Below are 27,646 nucleotides of genomic sequence, written 5' to 3'. Positions count from 1 at the left end.
TCTTTCTATGGAAAATGATTCTGTGGTGTGAAGAGGTCGATGGCGAGATAGGTATCCTTGAGGTACAGGCAGACCATCCAATAACCTTCTTGCAGAATGTCTCTCAAAAGATGAATACCCTCTATTTTGAAGCGTCTGTAGATAAGCCAGCGATTGAAGCCTGTCAAATTCAAGAGTAACCTCTAGCCCCCTATTTCTTTTGCACTAAAAAAATTGTGCTGTAAAAACAGTTGGGGCAAGGGACACTTAGAATAATGGTCTGTTTCTGAAGCAGCTCTTCTATCTCTGAGTCTATAAAGTCTGCCCCTTGTAGGGAAAGAGATAGTTGAGCTGGGATTCTCTTGATGCCGCGTGTGATAGAAATCTAACCTGAATTCTGAACAAGTCTCCAGTACCCAAGCACCCTGTGCCGATCATCTCCAATTGTGGAGAAACATCCCCACTGTGCCTCCCAGATAAACATTCATCACTGAATTGAGCCTTGCCTGTGCTTGTGGCGTCTGGAAGTTGCTCCTGTCACTGCCTCTGTCATTTCTGCCTCTCTGATAATGTGGTCTGGATGGAAAAAATTTGCTCCCTCTTGTGTTTTCTTGCCAGCCTCCTCGTATACATACAGAGTATCCTGTCTGGGTGCTTTGGAATTACTGATGGCCTGGTGAGTGGTCCCAGCCTCTCTTGGCCTTTCCAAAAAGGCTGGTTTGGAAAACCTTTTTAAGAAATGACTGCCACTTGTCTATGGTTATAAACATATTTACAAACTTTACAACGCTCTTGAAAAACCTACTGTGAGAAAGTGGCTCTATATATACTGGACCAGAATCAGGTACAGTGTGTATAGAGTCCACCAACCCCAGAGGTATAACAGAGGTTAAAGTCAGGACTGACCTTACTCTCAAAAGTGGTAGCTTGATCGAGCAGTAAGGCAGTACCAGAGGACAGTGTAAAGCATTTATTGTACACACTCAGTCAGCAAAAGGTTTCACACACTCAAGGACTGAACTCCAGGTCAATTGTTTTTATATCAACAGATATAGTTGTTTTATTTTTAGAACCCACAGGTATCAAAACATACTTTTCTCGAGATGAGTACTCTCATGTAATTACTTTGCCAAGAGGCAATAAACTTTGTGAACACAATAGATCCAGGGGTTGCAGTAGGCAACACAATTCTAAACACACTATAGCATTGAGCTCAATGGGTTTTCATCATATAAGTACAGTTTATTACTTTGTAGATTACTTTGGTAGATCCGACTGGATCCTAAATTCAGTCCGGGGGTCTAAGTTAAAACCAATTTAGTAAAATCATTTTAGTTACAGTAGTGATTTTTCAGTAATATAAAGCTGTTTTAAAAGTTCACACTTAAAAACTTTTCAAAGAAAATCTGGCAATGTTATCCAACGGGAGAAAATTCAGGTTGCATGTAAAGTATGATCTTGTTACTTTTGTAATCCAGTACTAGGCTCCTAGGTCCAGTACTGGGATCTCAACTTAAAACAGGTAAGTAATTGCGTTTCAGTATTTCGTATGATTTTTAAAGAATATTTTTAGTTTCCAAAACTTCACACTTAGAAGATTTTTCGAGTCAAACCAGTCAATGTTATCCAATGGCAGGTAAGTGAGTTACCGGTTTCCAGGTGATTTTATTGAGTCAAACCAGTCAATGTTATCCAATGGCAGGTAAGTGAGTTACTGGTTTCCAGGTGATTTTATCGAGTCAAACCAGTCAATGTTATCCAATGGCAGGTAAGTGAGTTACCGGTTTCCAGGTGAATACTCGAGTGGTGAAGTCAGGGTTCTGGGCATAGACTCAGGGGTCCCCCAGTGTCAGGTAAGTACAGTTGGTTCACCCTCAGCGGCACAGGGGCGGCCGGGTGCAGTTGTAGTTAGGCCCAATGTTATCCAATGAGGGAAAGGGGGCCTCCGGTTGGTGGCTGCTGGCTAGCAGGCCACACGGCTGTGGAGCTGGGCTCCTGGTCACTTGCTCTGGGCAAAGGGCGAAGTAGGATAGGGCAAAGGTGGCACAGCCAGCGGCACTCGGCGGCTGGGTGCAGGGTGCTTTTGAGCCGTCGGGCGCTCGCGGTTGGGGTGGCCCCTGGTTCTGAGTCTGCAGGCATCGTCTGGTTCGTCGAGTTGGGTCTTTGGGCACTGGACTTCGGGTCCCAGTCGCCGAGGGGACGTCCTCGTGGTCTTGGACACGGGCCGGGCTCGGCGGGTGCAGAGTGGGCTGTTCCGGAGCTTCCTGGCTGGCACCAGGGGGTTTGTTGCAGCAGAGCCTCTGCTGATGGGAGTCCCAGGCTTTAAGAGGGTCAAGGCAGGCAGGCCCTCTTGGTGTCCCAAGGTTGCTGTCCGCAGGAGTCGCCGGGATTAGGCAGGTGCAGGTTCCAGGGACGACAGGCCGGTAGGGCTGGGACCAAGTCAGTTGTCATCGTCCTGTTGATAGCAGCTGCAAGGCGGGTCTTCTTCTTCTTGATCTTCTTTCTTCTTTTCTTATCTGGATCTGAGGAAGGAAGGTTTGGGGAGCCTCTAAATACTGAATTTAGGGGCGTTACAGGTAGGGCAAGGACAGGGACCAATACGGCAGGAGCCTAGCTGTGTTTGGGCAGGGCTCCCCATCTTCAAGATCGCTGGAGCCAGGGGTCGTGCTTCGCCTTGTTTCCTCCACCTCAGGGTTGGGGTTGGCACAGGCTGGCACCCCCCCTTCCTGACGTAGTTTTTCCTGCTAGTTTTCCCGCCAGAGTGGGGGTCAGGACCGGTGGGGGCTGGTTGCTGGGTACAGCAAATGGTCTGGAGAAGCTCACAGAGGCGGCATGCCTTTGAAGCTTCCCCCTGCCCATCCTGGGGGAGGAGACCTAGCACCTCGCCCAGGATGTGCATTGTCCAGGCCCAGGAGAGCGGGGGCTCTCCTACCCAGGGGTCCAGCAATATGTCTGCTGTGTGGCAGCCTCTGCAGCCACTCAGCCCAGACGTGGATTGTAGATTAGGTTTTCAGGGGGGCATCTCTAAGATGCCCTCTGGTGCATTTTACATTAAATCCCACACTGGCATCAGTGCGGGTTTAATGTGCTGAGAAGTTTGAAACCAAACTGGTCAGTCTTCAGGGTAGCCATTATGGTGCTGTAGAGTTCGTAATGACGACCTCCCAGCACCATATACTCTTAATGGCATCACTGCACTTACAGTGCCAAGGAATGACCCTGGTTACTGTAGGGGCACAGGGCTCTTGCACCTGTGCCCACACCTCTGGCATAGGGCACCCAGCTAGAGGGGTGACTGAAGTATGTCAGGGCAGTGGGTTCTGCGGGCATGGCACATAGGGATGTGTGCCATGTCGACTCTTTGTTTGGTTCTGTACTTAGACACTCAGCCTGCAAGGGCAGTGTGTGGGTGTCAGGGTACAGGGCCCCTGAGGGTGGCACAATATGTGCTGCAGCCCTCAGGGGTCTTCTCTGGTCACCATGCCCTGGGTACCTAGGGTACCATTTACTAGGGGCTGACAGGTGGCCAGAGATGCCAATTGGGTTTTAGTTGTAACACAGTTTTAGGGAAGGAACACAGGCCCTGGGTACCTGGTTGGCAGGATCCCAGGGCACACTCAATCAAAGCACATCAGCAGTCAGAAAAAAGTGGGGGCATACCAATGCAAGAAAGATGGCACTTTCTCACACCTATCGCCAAACAATGCCCTTCCACAAAGGGTGCTGCCCCCACCGAGGCTACATCCACTAATTTCAGATCAATCCTCATGAGAAGAGATTGGAAGCCTGCTCTATGACCTCCTTGGTTTAATCGAAGGCGGGAGAACCTCTGTCTGATGGGGTAGAACATGCCACCTCTGGTAGTATCCTGCCATTCTCCTCTGCCACGGCTGTAGCCGCCTCGTGGGGGGCTTGGTAGTAGTAGTGGCCTGGCGAGTGGTCCCTGCCTTGTCCGGCCGAAAAGGCCCGCTGAAAGACTCTCTTGATGTTAGATTAGGCTTTGTCAAGAGATGTAAAAGTACCCACATATTTGAACATATCTTTGACAAACCTGTCCCTAAATAGGAGGCCTTCGGCTAAGGGTCCTGCTTCCGTGGAGGTGCGTAACATCAGATTGGAGCCCATTTTCATGAGCAGGGATTTGCACCTTTCAGTGGAGACGTCGCGGTGGGCATTTCCTAAGAAACTAATGGCATGTTATGTCCAGCCCAACAGAATGTCAGGATCCACCAGGGAACCTGTGTCTTTGGCCACTAAGGCCATCTCTAGTATTTTTGCCAGAGGTCCAGCCATATCCAATCATTTACCTTGGCAACCGGGTCATGATCAGTGAATACCTTTCTTCGGGTCTTTGGTGGATTTTGTCAAGAACACCAACATGTTAGGATCAATATCCGGGGTCTCAGTCACCCTGTCAGAAATGTCGGGGGACACTCAGTTCGCAAGCGATCACACACTTCCTTATCAACACTTTTAAGTAGGTTTTCATGCAGGTAGTCTCCAACCTCCGGGGTGGGAGCCCAATCGGAGGATCGAGGATGTACGATGCCTTGGGGGATAAGATCAAATGGGCTCATGACCTGGAAGGCTAAAACAGAAGGTCTGGCTATCGACTATTTTTCAGACTTCTTTTTTTGGTGGAGAAGAATGGTCCAAAGAATAGGTACCTGTGTTCGTGTTGCTATCCGTGTCCACTTTGCGCTGTTGTTGTACACTGGATGAGGCAGAAGGGACAGAATATCTGTGGTCCCTTAAAGGAGCCTGAGGTTGACTAGCTAAAGCCTGCGTGTGAGGCCATGTGTACTTGGCTTTTGCTTTTGTAGACGTGTCAGCAGAACCTGGTAAAGATTCAGAACACTCCCGATTTTGGAGCCCATGGTGCGTGGCCAAATGTTCTAACTGTGCCATAATTGGTTTTATAGCGGCTGCCAGAGCCTAATTGACTGTATTAGGTATGGTCCACTCTATGGCTTTGTTAGCTGACTGTTGGACAGAGGCATCAAGGGCATCCAACAACTTGTCCTCCAGATAGGGCCCTTGCGGTTCCTCATAGAAGCCATATTTATCCTCCTCAAAGGTGGCCCAGTCCTCCATTCTGAGAGAGTGAAAGTAATCACTAACGAAAATGCCAAGCCTATTCCAGGGGAATTAGTAAGTGGGAGTCAGCCCTCAGTGCACTAAGGAACGAATCCTGATAAAATGACTCCTCCGCAAAGCTGCAACCCACATATTGCATCCCTTATCTATAGGGCGTCAAAGAGCCAAAAGTATGGGAGCTCTAAGGCTAACTCGAGTTTTACAGCCTGAGACAGGTGTCAGCACCACTCTGTAAGGGTTAAGATAAGCAGAGTGGCAACTGGCTTTATAGGAACAACGATCGAGGAGGGAAGAAATTAAAGAAGACACTGTGTAGCCTAAACATAACCGATCTGGGTTACGCATGTCTGGCTATGTGCACAGGAAATGGCGGACCCGATGAGGGAAGGCTCTGCATTAGTGAAACAATAATGCAGCAAGCCGCCAAGTACAGACAGGTGAGCGTGCACCCAAGTGATAAGAGAACCGCACTGGGGGAATGCCAAATAGAGAAACCGATCGTGAGCCTACGGCGCGAATGGCGAGGTCAAAGATCGGAAGACAACGTCATTTCATCATGCAATATAGAATTCCACAATAAAGCATTCACAATCATTTTTTTGTAATCAACACAGTAACAAGGCAGAACAAGCATTTGCAATGCAACAGGTCTCGCATTAGTTAAAGTTAGAGAATTTGGCATTGTTTATATTTAGCTGGATATGTTTGCTGGTTTGTGTTAGGGAATGGCAGGTTTCTATGTATCTGTGGAGTAAGTATGTGTATTATAGCGTTCCCATGCCATATTTACATTGCCAATGAGGCTAACAGTAGACATATACACAGAGACAAACATACAGAGAGACACATGCACCGATACACACATACAGACAAACACACACAAACGCACACAGAGACAGACACGCACATAGAAAGATACACACAGAGACGCACAGACAGTCACGCACACATAGAGACTGACACACGTATAGAGACGCACACACAGACAGAGACACACATAGAAACAACGATGCACACACAGAGAAGAGACGTACTTACAGAGACAAATGCATATATAGAGACCCACACACAGAGATAGACGCACACACAGAAAAATACACGCAGATAGAGACACGCACACCGAGACAGAGATGTGCACCGAGGGACAGAAACACGCACATAGAGATGCACAGACCAATACAGAAACACGCACACAGCAAAAAACACACACAGACAGAGATATGCACACAAGAGGGGATGTCACTATTAGTGGAAACCATGACAGAGAGGCGTGGGAGGTGGGCTGGCATGCACAGGGAAGAAAACATACATTACAATTTTTTTTAATTACAAGAGAACAATGGGAAAACACAGAGGGGGTGAACAAATACAAACTAGTGGTGTGTGTGCCTGTAGAAATTGAGCACTGATGGCTGGTGGTGTGTGTGCCTGGTGGAAGCGTGCACTGCCGGCTGGTGGTGTGTGTGCCTGGTGAAAGCGTGCACTGACAGCTGGTGGTGTGTGTGTGCCTGGTGAAAGCATGCACTGACGTCTGGTGGTGTGTGCCTGGTGGAAGAGTGCACTGATGGCTGGTGGTGTTTGGGCCTGGTACAAGCGTGCACTGATGGCTGGTGGTGTTTGTGCCCAGTGAAAGCGTGCACTGACATCTGATGGTGTCTGTGCCTGGTGAAAGTGTGCACTGACGGTGTGGTTGTGTTTGTGGTTGTATGTGTGGTTTTGTGTGTATTAGTGGTTGCGTGTGTAGTTGTGTGTGGTTGTGTGTGTGATTGTGTGTGTGGTTGTGTGTGTGTGGTTGTGTGTGTGGTTGTGTGTGTGTGGCTGTGTGTGTGGTTGTGTGTGTGTGGTTGTGTGTGTGGGTCTGTGTTTGTGTGTGTGTAGTTGTATGTGTATGGTTGTGTGTGTGTGTGGTTGTGTGTGTGTGTGGTTGTGTGTGTGTGTGTGGTTGTGTGTGTGTGTGGTTGTGTGTGTGGCTGTGTGTGTGTGGCTGTGTGTGTGGCGGTGTGCATGGTGTTGTGTGTGATTGTATGTGTGTTTGTGTGTGTGGGTGGTTGTGTGTGTGGTTGTGCGCCTCGAGCTGGGAATCCTTTTAACTAAAAGGAGAGGTGTGTGCACTGGACAGTGTGCACCTCTGTTTATGCACACAGACACATACTCTCTTGCGCTCTCTCACACACCCATACGAACACACTCTCACATCACATACACACAAACACACACTCAGACTGTGCTGGGGCAGGGCACAGGACATGCCACTCTCGCCTTGAGACTCCATAGTGTTAGATGCACATGTACCCCGGGAGGCACTCACAACACAGGCGTGCATGTGTGTGCATGTATCAATAAGGAATGTGCTACCCACATACAATGCCAGCAGGCAGAGAAAGGTGGATACAGGAACCTTTATTATTGCACTAAAACTCAAGATACAAGGAGGGCTGCTCTGTGTGCACCACACATTGCCACCCAAATCCGTGCCAGTCCAGAAAAAAAATACAACCTGCCCCCGGATCCACAGGAGTCGGTGCATAATCCAGGGGCGATCTACCAATGTGACGCTGCACCACAGATTACAGAGGCCGCACACAGCGCACGCAAACTTCCTGAAGCTTGGATGTCACACACGGAGGGTACACACATTATCTAAGTTCAGATGCCATATACAGAGAGTGCAGGAATTGCTTTGAATTTGAATGTCACACACGGAGGAAACACAGACAGAACTGGTTGTGCTGCAGCACACACAGTCTAGTTCGGGTGGCAAACACAGAACACACAAACCGCTCTGGTTCGGATGTCACACACACAGGGTTCCCGCTATCGTTCCTGCAGATCACCCAAACTGTCCAGGGTAGGAAATCATAACAACAAAAGAGTGTTACTTGGTTGAAGAACACACAAGTAATAGAGCACAAGAGAGAAACAACACCAATTAGGTTTGTTTAGAAAGCCCTCACTCACCGACCTGGTCGGTGACATGCTTCATCATCGGGCCCCACTGGGTGTGACCGAATGTCACCCCAGTGTGCTTCAACGCCAGATTTACCGCGGAGCGGGTAATGTGAAGATGTGAAGGCTAAGTGATAGGTTACGTGAGCAGAGTGACGTGGTGAATTTAAAAATGCCTTGCATGTATCAAAAATTAATTTAATGACTGATCACCAAGGACATATTAAACAAGCATTTACAATGCAATGGTCTCGGCATTATTGAAGGTAGAGCCATTGGCATTGCTCATGACTTTTTTTTTTTAATCATAAATAAATGGCATTGTCATTCACATTGCCAATAGCTTAATCGCTCACAAATGCATGACCTATTGCATTTACAGCCACACACACAAAGCCACCCACGCACACATAGAGCCACCCACACAGAGCCACCCACATAGAGCAACCTACACAGAGCCACCCTCATACAGACAGAGCCACCTACACATAGAGCCACCTACAAAAGGACCTTCCTTAACAGCCTCAGGGTGCCGTAACAACTGGCAGCAAGTTTTTTAGTTTGGTGGTTCAGCTACATCCCAAGACTCTCTATCAAGCTTTGTGAGGAAGGCAACGTACTGTAGAGGGCTAGTGAGATTTCTGCAGAAGTTGTTGCCCAGCTGCATAACTTCAGTTTTGTTCTCGTTGAATTCACACCCGGCCATCCAGCTGGCTACTTGCTGAAGGCAGATGATCAGAGATAAGTGACTAGAGCTGGGGTAAGAGGAAATTGACATAACTGAAAATATGGTTCGACTTTCTGAGATGATTGTCCTGATAGCGTGATTTAGTGAAGCCCCTTAGCTGACGCTGAGCCCTTTCTGTTCGATGAACAGCCACCCTGCAGCACGTTTCCCACCAATAAGCGCGGGTTCATGGTTTGCACCCCCATCCAAACCCTGCAACAGGTTTGTACTTGTGGCAAATTTGGCAGACAAGAAATGCTTTTCGACTTTTAAAACTTTTTTTTACTTTAATCAAAGGGGGAGCATTTTTTTACGTCCTATTCAAATGACTTTTACAGAAGCGTGTAACAGAATACTTATTACTTTAAAATGCTACCATCTGGGTAAGTTACTCGTAAAAAGTAATTTCAGCTGGACATGAGCAGAATGAGAATTTGTTCCAGAGCAGTGCCAGGAGCGCCAGTGTGACAAATATCTAGGTTTAGGCATTTGTCTCAAGGGGTGGAGCGGCACTAGTTAGCAGATTACACAGTGCCTTGTGCACTTGTGTGCAATTTTCATTTTGCTTCAGGTAATACGGAAAAAGATGTATCCGTTTGGCATGGCAATCTAATATTATGTTAGCTTTTGAATTACAGCATGTTTCACTTTGACATAACAGTCAATCACGTCTGGGAGGTGTGCAAAGCTAAAAAAACAATTCCCTTATGACTTTTACATAATTTTTGCAAATACTAGGATTGCTATAGGTGTGCTGCGCAATATTTTAGTCATGTGGATTTTCACATTGAATTCAAGACTTTTTAAAACCTGGCATTGAGAAAGCCAGGAGGTTTGGCTGCAAAGGGAGTGTGACAATTTAGTTTTCTCACTCATCTGATCTGGTAGAATCGTACCACTGCTCTCCCCTCCTGTCTCGTTTCTGCTTTAGTGCCATGATGCCCACACCGTGTGATAGTTGCGCTCTATAAATCTCATCATTCATTCATAAGGGAGTGAACTGAAAATCGAGTCAATGGATGAATGCATGAATTCAAGAGTTCAAGAGTTCAAGGTCGAAAGAGAGAGCATGCATAATGAGTTATTGAATGTTGAAATGAAGAGCTTCTTTCATTTATAGGCCAGAGCCATTGGCTTAAGCAATGCTCATTTAGGAAGGTAACTCAATTCAGCGTTATGATAAAAACAATTTGGAGGTGGATTATTGTGGTTACTGTATACGTTGTTTCCGCTTTCCGGTGTGCAGTGCTTAATTTGTAAAATATGAAGTGCAGGTGCTCACATTTTTTAGGAGGCCACATCCACTTCCCGACTCCGTCCACAACCTCCAGTGGCTCCACCCACTTCCTTTCTTGACCTCCACCCACATCCATAAGCCTAAACACATTAGAGCTACCTCCTCACTTGAGTTTCACAAGGAGCTGAAGACCTAGTTCTTCACATAAGCACATCAAAGACCTCACCTGATAAGTGCGCTCTGCGAATCCATATAACATATTGTAACATTTGGGAAGCCTATGGCAACAACTTTAAAGTGAACTCAAATTAGAAAATGTGTGTAAATTCAAACTTTACCATTAGTAGGGTCATTTGAGGGCCTGATGCAGCTTTATAAACTAAAGAGAATGTGCTTGTACTGTGCTGTTTAAAAGAAAGAAAGGTATAAAGGAAGGAATACATCAAAGAAGACAGCAACAAATTCAGGCAGGAAGGTGAGTAATGGAATGAGGAATTAAATGAGTAATGGATAAAGAAGGAGGAAATAAGAAAAGAATGTGAAAGGAAGAAATGAAGGGATAGAAGAAGGAATGAGGGAGAAAGGAAATGGATGAATAGAAAGAAAGGAAATGAGGAAGGAAAGCAGAAGGAAGGGTTGAAGGTAAGAAAAGAAGAAATTAAAGAAGGGATGAAGGAAGGACCAGGAAAAAAGAAAGAATGGAATGAAAGGAGGAAGAAGGAAGAAATGCACCAAGGAATGGGAGGATGGGAAATGGATGAGGGTGTAAGAAAGCAAGAATAGAAAGAGGAAAGGAGGCATGGCTGGAGGTGCTTCAGAGACACCTGAAGGTGGGCTGACGTTATTTGAGAGGCAGACAGACAGTGGAAACTAGAGAGGACCGTTTACAGACACTTAGAGACCAACAGCTCAGTCAGGCACTGAGTATAGTCAGACACAGACAGACCAAGGTAAGTAACTAGACCGTTTACTGAAACTCCGAGACTCACGGCACAGTCATACAATTAGACACTGTCAGCTTACTCACACTCAGAGACCCACAGCACTGTCAGACACCGACAGACAGAGGTAAGTAGACCAGGTCAACTCAGCATTTCATCCTTCTGAGGACGATAAAATGAGTCTCATTGAGTTGGGTAACAATAAACATCTGTTATTCAGCGCCAAGATACCCAAGGGTGAACGTGTGCTTAACAAATACCCATGTCATGTTAGGTTAGGTTACGTTATGTTATTTGTGTAGGGTTATGTTGTGTTTGCAGGGTGCTTTAGCTCGAGGCACAGAATGGTAAATAAAACCGCGAGACAGGGGGCGCTCGAGGTAGTGAGACACACAGAGGAGCCCACGGGGTGTAGAGGCAGAGACAGGGCGAGGAGCAGAGAGTTTCCAACAGAGACATGAGAAGAGAGGGGGCCCGAAGCACGATGTTTGATTGATGGGAGGTAAAGAAAGAGAGGTGACTGGAAGAGATAAGGCGAAGTACACACGGACAGAGCTCCAGACAGACTGACAAAGGCTCCGACAGCTGCTCAAAAATCATGTCTCACAGAGCCCAGAGATGCTACTGGCTGCGTGCCGCACACTCTGTGTACCTCGCTGCACAGTGTACGTACCTCACCCGCTATACCCTTTGTACCTCAGTGTGCTGCCCCTGTAAACGACCCTGCTGCTCACAGCACTGCTCCTGCTCGCCTCTCGGCGCTATCCTCAGAGTGTTAACAACCATACCTCTCAGTGCTGCATCATGTGTGTCACAGCACAGGCTCCCTGTGCGTAGCCCACAGGACTACTGCATATACCTCACATCTGCGCTGTACCTCACACAGCGTGCTACTGCTGCGCTTCTCGGCTCTATCTTCTGCGTAATTTGTCTTTACACAACTCGGCCTCTATCATACACCTCCCTGGAGGTTGCCTTGTTACCATCTGTACCTCACGGCGCTACTCATTTTTCACGCTCTGTGTGAGCCACAAGCTGCTCCACGTACCTACTTCACAGGACAGCTACCTGGACCTGGCCCTGGTGCTCCCGCTGTATTTCACAGCACTCCTGCAGCACCTATCAGCGTTGTCCTCGGAGTACACCGTCCATGTGAAACTCTACCTCAAGCCTGCGCCTCACTGGAGGCCACAGTGCTACCCATGTACCTCTCAGAGCTGCACCATCTATGACACAGGCTTCCTGTGCTACCTCACAGGTGTATTGAAGGTACCGCGCACCCGGGTTCCCGCTGCCTGTACCTCACAGCTGCGCCTCTCGGTGCTATCCTATGGGCGCTTCTTCGAGGTATATCTTTGACACTTGCTGAAGGGTTTGATGCTTTTTCTGTACCTCACAGTGCAGCACCATCTACGCCACAGGCTGCTCTATGTACGTACCTCACAGGACTGTTACCTGCACTTGGCGCTGCTGCTCCCTCTGTGCCTCCCAGCGCTATACTCTGGGCGCCTCCTCCATGAACCAGTTTGACTCCCACTGGAAGGTGCGCTCCTCTCTCCGTACCTCACAGCACTGCTCACTGTGACACTGACAGAGATGCTCCCGTACCTCAGATGACCACTGCCAGTAGGTACAGAGCGGCTTGCGCTGCCTCGTAGCGCTATCCTCCCAGCTCCTCCTACATATACAAATCTCACACAGCAGGGGAGCTTAATTTCTTTCTCTTCCTCACAGTGCTCCTCCGCCTGCCTCGCATCGCTATCCTCTGAGTACCTCCCTCAGATGAAACCCTATCCCTCACGGCGGGCAGCAGTGTTTTTTCTGTACCTCACAGTGAGGTATCCTGTGCTTGAATGTTTACAAATGATTCATTCTGCCCAACCCTACAATAGAGTTTTTGAGAAAAAGCACCGGCACAAATTAGGCATTGGCCGGCGTGGCGACCGAGACACTATAGCCGGGCTGCCCGATTGCGTTTGCGGCCTTTGAGGGTTGCAGAAGATTCGGCCTGCTTTGCTACCACTGAGTCCTGACGGTAACAGCGAGAGGGAGAAGGAAAGGAAAAACAACGCCCCATCCTGAGCCTCGGAGGACTGAGCTTGCTGCGGCCACGGCAGAAGGGAGTGCTGCACCCCCTCCCCTCCCACCCGGGGACCCAGGAGCTGCGAGTGCAACAGTGGGCTGCTGGGGCAGGCCCGGCCAGCCTACGGAAAAGTGCTGAGGAGCCCCATGCTACTCGGGGATGTGCCCTAGCTGATTCATTGCAAAGACAAAGAGAACCCCTGTGGTGCGGCAGCCAAGAGCTTGTAGCTCTAGCAAACTGACCAGCGTGAAAGCGCACCAATAACGTACCCAAGGTTCACTATTGAAGAGGTCGTAAGGGCCCTGCCTGAGGCTCACCGCCATTTTGAGACCAGTTGTGACTGGGAGTGCTGCTGCACGTTTCAAGCCTTGGTGGGTCCTGCAGAGTATTGCGCCCCCCCCTTCGTCTGACGCACAGACTGGTATATGGAAATCTCGTGCCCTGGGCTGTGGTGGAGAGGCCTGCTGTGCTGGGGTGCCCATTATCTCCTGGCGGAAAAGACGGCAGTATATTCACACACTCAGACTCGCGAGAGGATCACCGCCAGCCGCTGCAAATTAAAAAAAAACAAAAAAGCTGGTAGGTGCCAGTAGTAATATAATGGTGACATGATGGTTTCCTGGAGCACATTTCACATACCTGCACTCACCATGACATTGATCGATGACCGAGATCCAAGGCCCTATTTTGACAAGCAAACCAATACAACTGCAAGAACTGGCTCTACTGTAGCACCACTACAGACATCTGAGGCCAGAACAATTCTTGATACGCAGACTATGAAGTCTGGCTCTAAACTCTACCACACACTGGGTCCCGGTCTCTATGAGAAAACACACAAGCAACCCCCCTCTAGAGGAAACAGCTGTAAGCTTTACCTTTGAGGGATATTTGTGCATTTATACGTCCATCTAGCATTAGGCGCCAAGATTCGCTCCTGAAGTGTTTATGTGCGTCATAGCATTTTCCGTTGCCTAACCAAGGCTGTCAGTTGCGCATCCGATGAAATTTGCCATAGCCTGCATTTTTGGCGCGATATTAAAGGAAATGAACAACATGTTGTTTCCAGCTGAGTGTTCATGCTCTATCTAGTCAGTTCAGCTGCTGGATGAAGACTGTGGTCACAGCAACATATTTTGTACTGCCACCTCAAGCGGCAAGACGCGCAGCTGAGCCAGCCGAGGGCGCGGGGAAGTAAACAAGCATTGGTATGCGGCACAACCCTTCCCATGATGGTCGGAAGGCAGCCGGCAGGCCTGGCTCTGCACCGCCACTGACTGCGGAGCTGATGGAAAAACAGCTGGCGTGCAGCCCACGCGACGAGCCTGAAGGACGCACTGCGGCCTAACTGTATGAGGAGGGCAAGCTTACCCGTCATCTCTCCCGCATTTGAGATTCACCCATCACTCCTAAAAAACAATATGCTTCCATAAACGCAAAATAGGCCACAGATTTCGTAAACCTGTATCACGCAATTCAAATTATTTTTACTCCTTCACTTTAATGGAATCGTCCTCTTGAAGCTATGACTCCAACCTCAAAGAAGCAGTAGCAGGTTTTTTTTTGCTTTAGAACGGAGCGCGACAGAGGAGAGCTGCAGGCGGAGGGAGGGAACACGGACAGAGGAGAGCTGCGGGTGGAGGGAGGGGGGGAACACGGACAGAGGAGAGCTGCGGGTGGAGGGAGGGGGGGAACCCGGACCGAGGAGAGCTGCGGGTGGAGGGAGGGGGGGGGGGAACCCGGACCGAGGAGAGCTGCGGGTGGAGGGAGGGGGGGGGAACCCGGACAGAGGAGAGCTGCGGGCGGAGGGAGGGGGGAACCCGGACAGAGGAGAGCTGCGGGCGGAGGGAGGGGGGGAACCCGACAGAGGAGAGCTGCGGGCGGAGGGAGGGGGGGGAACCCGGACAGAGGAGAGATGCGGAAGGAGGGGGGGCTGCGGGCGGAGGGAGGGGGGAGCGGGACGGAGGAGAACTGCGGGCAAGAGAACAGCGAGGAACAGCTCACCTTCACTGCGAAGGAAACAAAATGGCGGCCGGCAACTCTGAAATTTTTCGGATTTGGGGGCGTGGTTTTGTGGTTCTGAGTGACAGACAACGTCACTGTCTAAAGAACGCAAAAAATCACGCCCCCTAATCCGAAAAAGACGGAGCTTCTTTAGAGGGACGGCTCTCTCCTCCAATGGCTGGCCTCCCTTTAGGAAGCCAGCCAATGGTGGAGAGACAGGGCAGAGAGGCGGGTTCTGAAGCCCTACTACACAACATAAGATCTCCTGACCGGAAGCTGCTTCGCAGCTTAAAGGTCCCGAGACCTAAAAATGTGTTGGTAAACAAGACCAACTAAATTGAATGGTCTGTTTCCAATATCATTACGTGATGGTCATGGTCAACATGTTTCTGCCAATGTTGGTGTAATTAACCTGGCATTCGTCAGGACCTATGGTGAATAATCCCCGGCGATATGGACACGCTAAGGCCCACCCTACCAAGGGACGTGAAAGTAAAAATTTGTATGTGAAAGTGCAATGAGGAGGGGGCTTCACCGAACAAAAAAACGGGAGGCACACACCCTTCTAGTCTCCGGATTAGAGACTTCAAACAATAAATGCACCTATGGAAGCAAAAGGTACAGACAAACACAGAAAGACAAACAAACAATTAGTTCTTGTTCTGGAATTTACCATTGTAAATATAGTGACTTGTGCTCATGTGGACTGGCAAGTGCACAACACTGAACTAGTTGTAAAGTTAAGTTTGTTTAAATATGTTTATCAGTGACTGATAAACATATTTAATCAGAATGAATCTTGTGTTTTCAAAGCGTTTGCCATTTTTCATCTCTGAGAATTGTTCCACTTGAGAGAGCGCTGGTTGTTGTTTTACCCGACTCACTATTAACCACTCATCCACAGACCTCCCGAGCATAGGGCACTCACAGACCACCACGAGAGCGTCTTTCCTGCTCTTCAAATGCATGGGTTAGAAGTCACGTCATCAAGAATCCACAATCGTTTTTTTCACCATTCCCAGTCTTATTAAATATCCTATAAATCACGCGCCTGATGCCTGGCCGAGCCGTGTTTAATTTTAGAAAACGCGCGTGTATTAAATCGGGTCTTTAGCGGACATGAAGTGGTTCGACTTTTACGTACTACTTTTAGCTAAGCTCGCATTCCTCACCTTTGTGTTCTCTCGTGGTCAGACAGAAACGTTTGATTGCCTGAAGCTCTGTTTTTCACCTTTCCAAGGTCAATAAATAGAGTTATTTTAAACTGAGTAATAACACCTATCGTGTAGAGGGTTCAGAAACAGCAAAAGTGTAGTATGAAGCCCTGAATAACAAGTGGCGCGCACTTTGTGGGCACAATCAAAGCTCCTCCCACGGCCTATTGGTGTCGATTACGCGCTTGGTGCGCGTAATAGACATCAATAGGCCATGGGAGGAGCTATACGCGTGCTTCGGCCCAATTGTGTGCAGTCTTTTACAATAAGACGCACGCAAAAGCCAATGGGGGGCTGAAAAGGAAACGCACATGCACGAGCGTATGCGATTCCTAGGTCAGCTCACAATCCCCGTTTTTTTATTACAATAGCTCAAGCGACTTGCGTGAGCACTGCTATGCAGTGCACCGCAGGTCGCGAATCCTAAAAATCACGAGGCACTTAACTCGGTTGCGAACAGTCAACAAAGAGGCTTGTGATATGTGAATGGTCTTACTAACATGGACAGAGGGACTGTGATTGGTGGATATACAACATGGCATCGTGGGAAACGTAGTTGGTTATATGTTTGAACGTTTTTCATTAGCTGCTAAAAAATTGACAGTAACAAAAAAGCAATAATCTGAAGCCTCCGGTCCTGTAATAGAATTTCCTTAAAGAAGAAAGAGGAGGCTACCGGTTACTTAGAGGATATTATTGTGGACTTGTTATTGATTAGGGGACTCTATTGTCATTCTGTTTGAATTTAATCCTTATTTGATTCTTGGGAAATGTGTTCATTACCGCTTGAGTAATGCACTTGGTAACTTCTGCAGAGACAGGCATGCATAATCCTCGCCTCCTGTCCTTAATAGAATTAAAACTTTCCGAGAATGTAATGTTAGATGTATGTGGTGTCAAACACCCTCAGGCCCAAGATGGCGCCTTCTTCATGCAGGAGGGGGCACGGGTCACAGTCTTTCTTCTATCGCAGTCAGTGACGTTCACGCCGCGCGCCTGTCAGGACCTCGCGCATGTTTAACTGCGGAGAAGCCAATCGCAATATTACAATAGACTTGGGGCGGGGAGAAGTCTACCATCTCCGCCTCCTCATTGGAGGCTGCCGGGTCGTGACTTCGCTCTCATTGGCCCAGAGTTACCGTAGTCCCTCCTACCTGCCAGTGCCAGGAGACTTGAAGACGTCATACAACCAATCAGCTCTCGCCGCCAGCCCGCGCAAGGAGAGCAGTGTTTATTGAGCGTATTCGGAGGCTCGCGCCAGAGCCGCTCAGGTCAGGCTCCGAAGGCGCGTACCGTCAGTGGCCGTGCACACGGTGGTCTCCGTGGTCCGGCGCCAGGCAGGGTGGCCGTCAGAAGAGCCCAGCGCGCGTGCGCAGTTAGGAGGCTGAGAGCGCCCCCCCCCCTTGGCTGCGGCAGTTGCGCAGGAGATTCTGCCGCGCATGCGCCGTTGAGACCTACCTGCAGGGAGACTCGTGACGCGCTGTTGTCTATCAAAGTTCAGAGTCCCCCGCGCCTGCGCAGTGAGGAGCCAGTCCCCGCGCTGAGGCCGTTGTTCCAGAGGGGCAGCCGCGCATGCGCTGTTGGCGAGGCGCCTCGCGGGGAGCCCGTCTGACAGGTCCAGGGGCCCTCGCGCTCGGCGCCTGCGCAGTGTCCGCTGTTTTGAGCGCGCGAGGCGGGAGGCCGCCGCCGCAGGTGACCGTTTGGGCGCGCGCCGGTGGCTCGCGAGGCCCGTGACGCGCGCACCGCCGCCATGAGCGCCCCTCAGCGGGCCGAGCCCGACGGCGAGGCCCCCGCCGCCAAGCAGCGGCGCCTGGAGGCCCCCGAGGCGCCCAGCCTGAAGGAGACGGAGGCGGCGCAGGCCCTGGCCGGCATGACCTGCTGGGCCGGGGACGCCTCGGAGGAGTGCTCCATCGTGTCTGTGCAGAGCCGGCCGCACAAGGCCGAGCACTACCTGGAGGCGCTGGAGGCCGTGCAGCAGGAGCTGGAGGGCGTCAACGAGCAGGCCAACCGCGCCTTCCTGCAGCTGCGCAGCAAGTACGGGGGGCTGCGCCGGCCGCACCTGGACAAGAGGAACGGCATCATCCGCAACATCCCGGGCTTCTGGGTCACGGCCGTATCCTGAGACCGAGGGGGGCCGGGGGGGAGGGAGACACTCGAGGAACGGCAACATGCGGGCTTCTGGGTCATGAGGGAGGACGGCAACATCCCTGGCTTCTGGGTCACGTCCATATCCGGGGGGGGGGCATACCACCCCAACACCAGCCAGACCTGAATGGGGGGGGGGCATATCACCCCAACACCAGCCAGACCTGAAGGGGGGGCATATCACCCCAACACCAGCCAGACCCGAGGAGGGGGGGGGCATACCACCCCAACACCAGCCAGACCTGAAGGGGGGGGCATATCACCCCAACACCAGCCAGACCCGAGGAGGGGGGGGCATACCACCCCAACACCAGCCAGACCTGAAGGGGGGGGGCATATCACCCCCACACTAGCCAGACCTGGGGGGGGGGGCATACCACCCCAACACTAGCCAGACCTGGGGGGGGGGGGGGCATACCACCCCAACACCAGCCAGACCTGAAGGGGGGGGGGCATACCACCCCAACACCAGCCAGACCCGAGGGGGTGGGGCATATCACCCCAACACCAGCCAGACCCGAGGGGGTGGGGCATATCACCCCAACACCAGCCAGACCCGAGGAGGGGGGGGGCATACCACCCCAACACCAGCCAGACCTGAGGGGGTGGGGCATATCACCCTAACACCAGCCAGACCTGAGGGGGTGGGGCATATCACCCTAACACCAGCCAGAACCGAAGAGGGGGGGGGGCATATCACCACAACACCAGCCAGACCTGAATGGGGGGGGGCATATCACCCCAACACCAGCCAGACCTGAAGGGGGGGCATATCACCCCAACACCAGCCAGACCCGAGGAGGGGGGGGGCATACCACCCCAACACCAGCCAGACCTGAAGGGGGGGGCATATCACCCCAACACCAGCCAGACCCGAGGAGGGGGGGGCATACCACCCCAACACCAGCCAGACCTGAAGGGGGGGGGCATATCACCCCCACACTAGCCAGACCTGGGGGGGGGGCATACCACCCCAACACTAGCCAGACCGGGGGGGGGCATACCACCCCAACACCAGCCAGACCTGAAGGGGGGGGGGCATACCACCCCAACACCAGCCAGACCCGAGGGGGTGGGGCATATCACCCCAACACCAGCCAGACCCGAGGGGGTGGGGCATATCACCCCAACACCAGCCAGACCCGAGGAGGGGGGGGCATACCACCCCAACACCAGCCAGACCTGAGGGGGTGGGGCATATCACCCTAACACCAGCCAGACCTGAGGGGGTGGGGCATATCACCCTAACACCAGCCAGAACCGAAGAGGGGGGGGGCATATCACCACAACACCAGCCAGACCTGAGGAGGGGGGCATACCACCCCAACTTTTGAAATACACCGTAGAACACCATCTTGTAGTTTCATTTTCTTGACGGGACAGTCCTGTTTGAGGCCTAAGTGTAATGTGATTACCAGAGGATGCTGTAGTGTGGCAGAAGAGCATTCATCTCTTATGAGTATTGAATGTTAGTACGCTAGACTAGAATAGAATGTGACCTCGCCGAAGATGTGCGGGGGGTAGAAGACCTCTGCCTACCACTCAGTTGCAATTAATGAAACTGAAGCCAATCCACTGTCAGTATGCAATTTTGGCAAAAAGCTCCTGCCCGTGCCTGAGCAGAGGCATGGATGGATCTTCAGAGTATGCCAGTTGGCCACTGATGCTGATTTCTGTCTTATTTGGTGAGAAAGCAAGGAAGTGATCTGTCTTTGTCTATTATCCACCCCTAGGGTTGAACTCTGACTTAGTAAATGAGTGATAGGCTCAGTCTTCAAGAATATTTAGCATATTTTACCCCTCTGGTTATTGATATTAAGCTAGCGCTCGTATTAGTCCCTCTGCTGCTTCTCTAGACGGTGCTGCCGATAGAGAATGCGCATGCCTGTCTCTTGCTTAGCCTCCTCAAAGACACCAGCTGTATAGCCATGCCAGTGTTCTTTGTGTTTCAAGAAGAAACACAGCATTCCACATCAGATTACCAATGTGTGACCTATGTAGTGGCTGTATTGTGGCGTGGAATATCTGAGTCAGTTCTATAGTTTTATATGTGTTCGGCAATGAAAGTGAGTAAGAGGCATTTACCCGTGGTATTTGAGCTGACTGGTTCAGTGGTAAGTTCTGCTCTGCTGTTATGTTTAATGTGGTGAAGAAAGGACTAAGGTTCGCATAAGTTCTTTTAAACCTTTGAATTTTCTACTTCTAACATGACAAACACTAAACGGCTCGTGCACCGAATGGTCATGAGGAACACCCATGAATTCCTTTGGACTGATTGTAGTGGAAGAAGAACTTTTGATGGGTATGTCACCACAGTTGGTTATAGATTATGGATATGGCGCTCTACATAACGATTTTATGCTTTACTAAGTAGTCATGGATGCATACAATGCAGTGATGAATGATAGATTCTGAGAGATTGGTGGCCCGAATGGCAGGTGTGACTTATCATTAGGAAGGCTGAACTTTCTAGTCACTGTAAAAGAGAACAACAGTTTAGATTCCTATGTATTTGCTAGAGTGTTTTCAAAGGAATCCAATGTGCACCTTTTTAGCAGGGAGAGAGGGAAAGGGTAAACCAGATTCTAACAGAGAATAAATACAATACAGGTGTGATGGTAAGAACCATTAAGCATATATTAAAAGCTGTCCTGCCTGGAAGCAAAAATGTGATGTGTTGAATTACAGGACATTTCATTCCAGAATAGAAGTGAAGAGCAAGTAATAATTGTAAAATCAAATAGATGGGATGAAGATCTCACGAACAGGTACTTGAAGAAACAGCTTTATTGCAGCACAGATACAGGTAGGTCCATCCCTCATCTGACCAGAGCTCCAACTGCCAATAGGGCGAAGGAGAGCTCCAGAACTAGGAACATCCACAGTGATCTAGAGTGCTGGCCCAAGAGGAGAGCTAAGCACTGTACAACACTGTCACCGATAAGAGGCTTCTTGTGAAGGATGATCAAAAAGTTTCAGATGTGTTTTTAATATTAAAAGAAGGCTTGCTTGTTTTGAGTAGTCTGCATGGGAACAACCTCAAGAACAAACCTGTTTGTGTAATGAATATTGGAAAAGTAACTATTCAAATTGTAGCAGCTTCGGGTTCACCATGTATCGTCATAAATGAATGATTGGGAAGCTGATATGGAAAAAAATGGGTACCAAACTCTTGGATTCTGACATTGCACCAGATGGTTATGGGGGAGAGGTTAGAGAAATATTAAGACTTAAAACAGATTTTTTTGGGATTTTTTTTTCCATTTAGATTTCCAAACTGAGAGAGCTTTTGATATTTGTTCATAGTTAAGAAAGGCCCTGCTGTTTTAGGTGGAATGAAGTAAAGGAATTTTCTTATAGTATTAGTCACCTATAGTTCAGAAAGAGTATTGGTGGTGTTTGAAAACTAAATCATCCGGGGAGAAGTTCTTAGCATGACTATTTGCACATTGAAGGGATCTTAGCAAAAAAATACTTCAAATACTGTATCCATAAAACAAAAAATAAGGAATGTGCCTATCCTGATCAGAGGAAGTGTGGAAAGTTTGTTGCATTGCGATTGAATGAAGCAGGGATTATTGAACCTAAACATTCCTGATTGGTTGGTCCCTTTGGTAGTTGTACCCAAGGCCAGTGGTAAGATTAGGATATGCGTTGACCATTGATAATTGAACAGTATTTTAGTTCACCATCCTAAGATTACTGAGATGTTAGCATTAGTTGAGGTTATACAACTCCACCATTGATCACTTTGCGGCCCATCACCAGGTTCCATTACATAAAGATAGTAAAAGGTACACAGCTTTTATTGTCCTGGACTATTGCTTTCAGTTCAGGATAATGCCATTCAAACAGGCACCCGGGCTTGCTGTACTCCTAATTTGTTTGGTAAAACGAAAAACATGATTGCACATTGGAGAAAGTTTTTAGTGTCCTGAGTAAGTGTGGATTAATAGTTGAATATACTGAATGTACATTATTGCAGAATTGTCATATATTTAGGACATGGGATTTGTGATGGCATTAAACAGAAAGATAAATTCACCCGGGGAGAGCCACCGGGGAAGCACCTGCTCCTGAGAATAAAGATGACCATGTAATTTTTAGGTCTAGCAGAATTGTAAGGAAATTGTTGAAAAATAGTGTAGGGTTGGTTGAGCGTGAAAGAAGTTTTAAAGAAATAAGTGTATGTGAAGTACTTGCCATAATAAGGTTTTGACCCAGTGGGTTTGAGTTACATTTCTAGGGGCGCTAGTAATGAAGTTTTGGTGTGGTACTATTGTATCAGACTAGCGGCAAGGAAGTTGTTGGCATTGGCACTTTCTGGTTTGCTGAGACGATGCCCTAGCCAGGAAGAACCTACCACTTCCATCGGGGTTGGGTGATTGCACTCACTGTATAACCTGTGCTCACCCTTAGGTAGCTTGGCACGGAGCAGTCTGGCTTATCACAGAGGCTTTATAAAGAATTGGCTCAGCACTCTCGCAATTATACTGAGCATTACAAAAAAAACTTCACACGTGGTGTATGTAAATAAGTTTGTGTTCAACACTCATTAATTAGCACAACATGAACATACTGTATATCTGGGCATAAATCACATTTGGAAGTATTACTAGCAGTAATAGACCCTACTGTGTTAAAATGAAAACAGTACTATGCACAGTTGGGAAAGATCCTACTTTACCCCCAGCACCCATATGCTGTGCAAAACATCAGAATTAAGCTCAGCCTGGAAATTATAATTCAATACCACACAGTTATAGGGTGCACCTCAGATCACAATTTTAAAAATACGTGCACTCATAGAATTACAACACTTTTAAACAGCCCTGTGGGCCAAGGCCGAATGGGTACAAACTAATGTCAAACCTAGTATGCTTCTGGCAGCAGAAGATCTGAGATTACGGGTGGGAAGGTATCTCTTTAGCTTGGAGGAGATGAATTCAGGGGCGCGGTTATGGAGAGATTTGAATATGGTGCATCCAAGTTTGAAGGAGCACCGTTTGGCCACTGGGAGCCAATGGAGGCTCCTTAAAAGGGGGGAGACATGCTGGTGTTTAGGTTGGCGGAACACCAAACGGGCGGCCTGGTTCTGAATTAGCTGGAGTTTTTGAAGCTGATAGGCAGGTATCCCCACATACAAGATGTTAGCAAAGTCAATCCTGGAGATGACCAAAGCCAGTATGACTAGTATGAGTGCCTCTCTGGTAAGAAATCGGCAGATCTTACGGATCCTACGCAGTTGAAAAAAGCAGGATGATGTAACAGCCGAGATCTGGGATTTCATAGATAGATCCTCAGAGATGACCACTCCAAGGCTTTTCACAGAGCTGACCGGGCAAGGGGGAGTGCCAAGAGAAGGGGGCCAGTAATTGTCATCCCATGGATTGGTAGGACCACCCACCAGAACAAGTTCCGTCTTAGACGGGTTCAGCTTGAGCTGGCTGTGAGCCATCCAGTCAGAGATGAGCAACATTGTTTGAAAATTAGAACGGGAGGATGGTGAAGTGTCCAAAGGGAAGACCAACTGCAGGTCATCTGCATAATTATATATAGTGGCAGGAGAGTGACGAAGGGCGACCATAAGTGGTTGCATATATAAATTAAAAAGGAGCGGGGAAAGAGCTGAACCCTGGGGGACACCACAAGTGAGGGGGGAGAAAGGAGCAGAGAAGGTAGAAAGGTGGACTGCCTGGGAGCGGCCTTGCAGGAAGGATCGAACCCAGTCAAGGGCAAAGCCCTGGATGCCGGCGTTCTTGACACGGTCGATCAGGATAATATGATCGACCGTGTCAAAAGCCGCCGAGAGATCCAACAGTACAAGGGCTTGGGGGATGTTATTGTCAGCTCCGGCTCTAAGAGTATCCATGACAGCCGCAATCACCATCTCTGTGGAGTGAAGGGGGCGAAAACCAGCCTGTAGGGAATCCAGGAAAAGGGAAGTCTCAACAAACTTACTCAGACACCTAGTAACACAAGTTTCTAGGATCTTTCCAAGAAAAGGGAGAAGGGAAATGGGTCTGTAATTGCTCAGCACGAGTGGGTCTGCGTTGGGTTTTTTCAGAATGGGTAGTACCACCGCTTGCTTAAAAGCGCCTGGAACCACTCCTGATGTTAAGGAGGAGTTGGGAAGAGCCAGGGCAGGCTCAGGACAGGCCATGAAGATTTCTTTAAGAATATAAACCTCCCTCCCTCTGATACTAGGCTGATTACGGTCGGAGTTGTACCTAGGGAGGGTCCCTTGGAAGTAGGTGGAGGTAGGTAGCAGGGCTAATAGGTTGTCGACAAATGGGGGTGTGGCCACCAATCGTGAATTTCACCCACAGGATGTGGAGCAGAAGCGGGTTGAGGGTGGTAGTTGTTCTATTAAAAGATTCCACAGTGGGCCTTCTGACTCTAACCCAGTTCTGCGAAGCATTGTGGGGGGTGGTTCACACAGGCTCTTGACCTGCTTCCAATTGCTCTGAAGTGTTCCTCAGCCGAGCCAATTACTCTCACCACCCAGGCCCAATCTGGGCAATACTACCTTGCAACACAAAGTTGGCGAGGACAGTTGATCCTCTGCACCGTGGGCACAAAAGGAAAAGTTGAATGGGGAATGACGCAGGAATGCCTCTTGGAAGAAGGATTCAGAAAAGGGGGTGGTGATGAACAGAGTGTCTGAATTAAGCAGACCACTCTTACCCAGTCCAAAGAGCAGGGCTTTATCCATCACCGTTTTTTAGCTCACTGCACCATCCCAGCTCAGAACTTGGCTATATGCAAATTAGTCTGACCCTGGCCCAGTGCATCATGGGAACAGGGCAGACCAAACTACCAAGCCAATTCTTATACTGGGAAGGAAACAAGCTACCGGGGACCGGTTTCTGGCATTTCAGCCGTCTTCGGCCCGGCTTGCTTGAATCCTGATGGTGCAATGAGCTAGGGACTCACATCTGAGTATACCCTTCCACGCTTATGGTGGACAAAAATTATTCAGAAAAGGGGGTGGTGATGAACAGAGTGTCTGAATTAAGCAGACCACTCTTACCCAGTCCAAAGATCAGGGCTTTATCCATCACCGTTTTTTAGCTCACTGCACCATCCCAGCTCAGAACTTGGCTATATGCAAATTAGTCTGACCCTGGCCCAGTGCATCATGGGAACAGGGCAGACCAAACTACCAAGCCAATTCTTATACTGGGAAGGAAACAAGCTACCGGGGACCAATGCCAGAAACCGGTCCCCGGGAGCTTGTTTCCTTCCCAGTGTAAGAATTGGCTTTTGTAGTTTGGTTTGCCCTGTTCCCATCATGCACTGGGACAGGAACAGACTAATTTGCATACAGCCAGGTTCTGAAACTGGGATGGTGCAGTGAGCTAAAAACGGTGTTGGATCTAGCCCTGATCTCTTGACTGGGTGAGAGTTTTCTGCTTAATTCAGAGACTCTGTCCCTCACCACCCCTTGTTGTAAATTTCTTGGAAGAAGGAGGCATTCCGTCAGACCTATCGCTCAAAGTAGCACCCGGCATTCTGGACCCATCAGAAAAACATCTCTGTGCCTCCCTGGAAATGAGGCACAGTGCCTGGTGCATGTTTATCTGGGTTGCACCAGGCAATTCCGGTTACAGGTGCAAGTTTAGCAGTGTGGCACCATCTTGAATGACGCACTACTATGGGCATACCCTCCCTCAGAGGGTCGCAATCTGACACCGCACACAATGAGCATGCAGTCAGCTTGCTGCACAAGAGATGTTCCGTGATCAAAGTGGGCCAGCAACAAGGCGCTTATGCATGACTCGGCCCCTACGATGCATGGGCCACACTCCTTAGTTGCAGGCGATACTTTTGGGGCTCCGCACAAGGCAATCCAGTCTCCAGGCACAATACTTAGTTGCAAGCTCACGCCGCCAGTTGAGATTCAGCAGACAATGTGGGCACTTGAGATGGCAACACTTTCCAGGTGTCACAAGTAGATTGTGTCTCCCTTGTGGGATGTCTTTGATGTCCCTGAGGACTCCACTAAAGAACAGGGGGCAAGCTAACAAGCCCCTTGAGAGTACACTGTCATGAAGGGCATTTTGGGATTGTAAGGATAATTTAAGTATGTGTATTGGTGGCCAGCAATTGGATGTGGTAGCAATTGTTCAGAAGCGGTCGCTCCTCACGCTGCTCCCTGCTCTGCTTGTGGTATCGTAGCGCTATGCTGCCAGATTGCCCTTTGCTAGCTCGCATTGCTCCTACAATTATTAGTGCCTGATTGCTTATGATATTTATATCGTAGCGCTATATTGCGAAAGTGCGCATTCACGATCATTTAATTGTGCTGTGCTGCCTTTGCCTGATTAATTAGTTTGTGCCTGATTGTGCCGGTGCCACTGCCAATTTCATCGCGTTTATTAAGGTTGTGCCCCAATCCCAGTTTCGCTTTTGGCTTGCTGCCATTTTGTTGTTTGTTGTTGTTGTGCCTCCCTGCCCGGCTCTCCACCACGCTCCCGCCTCCCAGCTGCTCCTTACTCGCCCCTCCCCCCTCCACTATCCACTTATGACAGATGCCTTTGCGCGCAGCGGTCGCGCCAAAGGTAAGCCCGTCTACGCCCATCCGCGCCTGGACCGCCCCCAGGGCCAGACCCCCTTCCATTCCGCCCGCATAACATACGACGCCGCAACCCTCTCAGCCCTTAACCCCGGCCGCCTACCAAAATGCTACCAAGCAGCCCCAGGACACACCCATGGACCCTTCACCTACCACTCCTGCAAGTTCGACTGCATCAGGACCCACAAACTCCAAACAGAGCTCCGACACTAACCACCTACAGTGCATCTGGTTGTATAGAGGCATACTTTCTTCTAACTATTCCAAAGTTCCTGCCCCTCACATCGCCAATAAACAAGAACAAAAAGAAAATTATGTTCAGGAAGATGGAGTATTTGTGATATGGACGAAATGGGTGGGAGAACGCTGTTTATCACAAGTGCATGGCTTGCATTCACTCGGCGTGTGGGAGGGGGCGCTGTGACTGAGGGCTTCAGTACAACCAGTGAACAAATTTAACCACAGTACGTGACTGTCACTACGGGATCTGGTTGTGCCAAGCTACCTTTTTCATGTGTGTTTCATAAAGTCCCTTAAGGACACCGATGAAGTAAGTGCTGCATATAGATAGATAGTTAATACGGGAAACTCTCAATCCAGTTTGCACAATATGCATCCCTCGCTGTTTATAGGTAGTTCAAGATTAAAAAACAGACTTGGCAGGGCAGAGAATCCCCTCTCTACGTGTGTGTATA

At 49.3% G+C, this 27,646-nt stretch overlaps 1 protein-coding gene across 1 annotated transcript in view; it reads left to right on the top strand.

Annotated features, from left to right (window-relative positions):
• Positions 1-17,426: 17,426 nt before the first annotated feature.
• Positions 17,427-27,646, top strand: part of LOC147684282 (testis-specific Y-encoded-like protein 4) — a 184,704-nt gene continuing 174,484 nt past the window's right edge. The window contains exon 1 of the mRNA XM_086940149.1: positions 17,427-18,341. Coding sequence (XP_086796275.1) covers positions 17,979-18,341 — 363 coding nt within the window. The 5' untranslated portion in view covers positions 17,427-17,978. The remainder of the gene's footprint in view (positions 18,342-27,646) is intronic.

The sequence above is a fragment of the Lissotriton vulgaris genome, chromosome 10 (assembly GCF_964263255.1).
Source record: "Lissotriton vulgaris chromosome 10, aLisVul1.2, whole genome shotgun sequence".
Classification (NCBI taxonomy): Eukaryota; Metazoa; Chordata; class Amphibia; order Caudata; family Salamandridae; genus Lissotriton; species Lissotriton vulgaris.
This window is presented reverse-complemented; position numbering and strand designations above follow the sequence as displayed.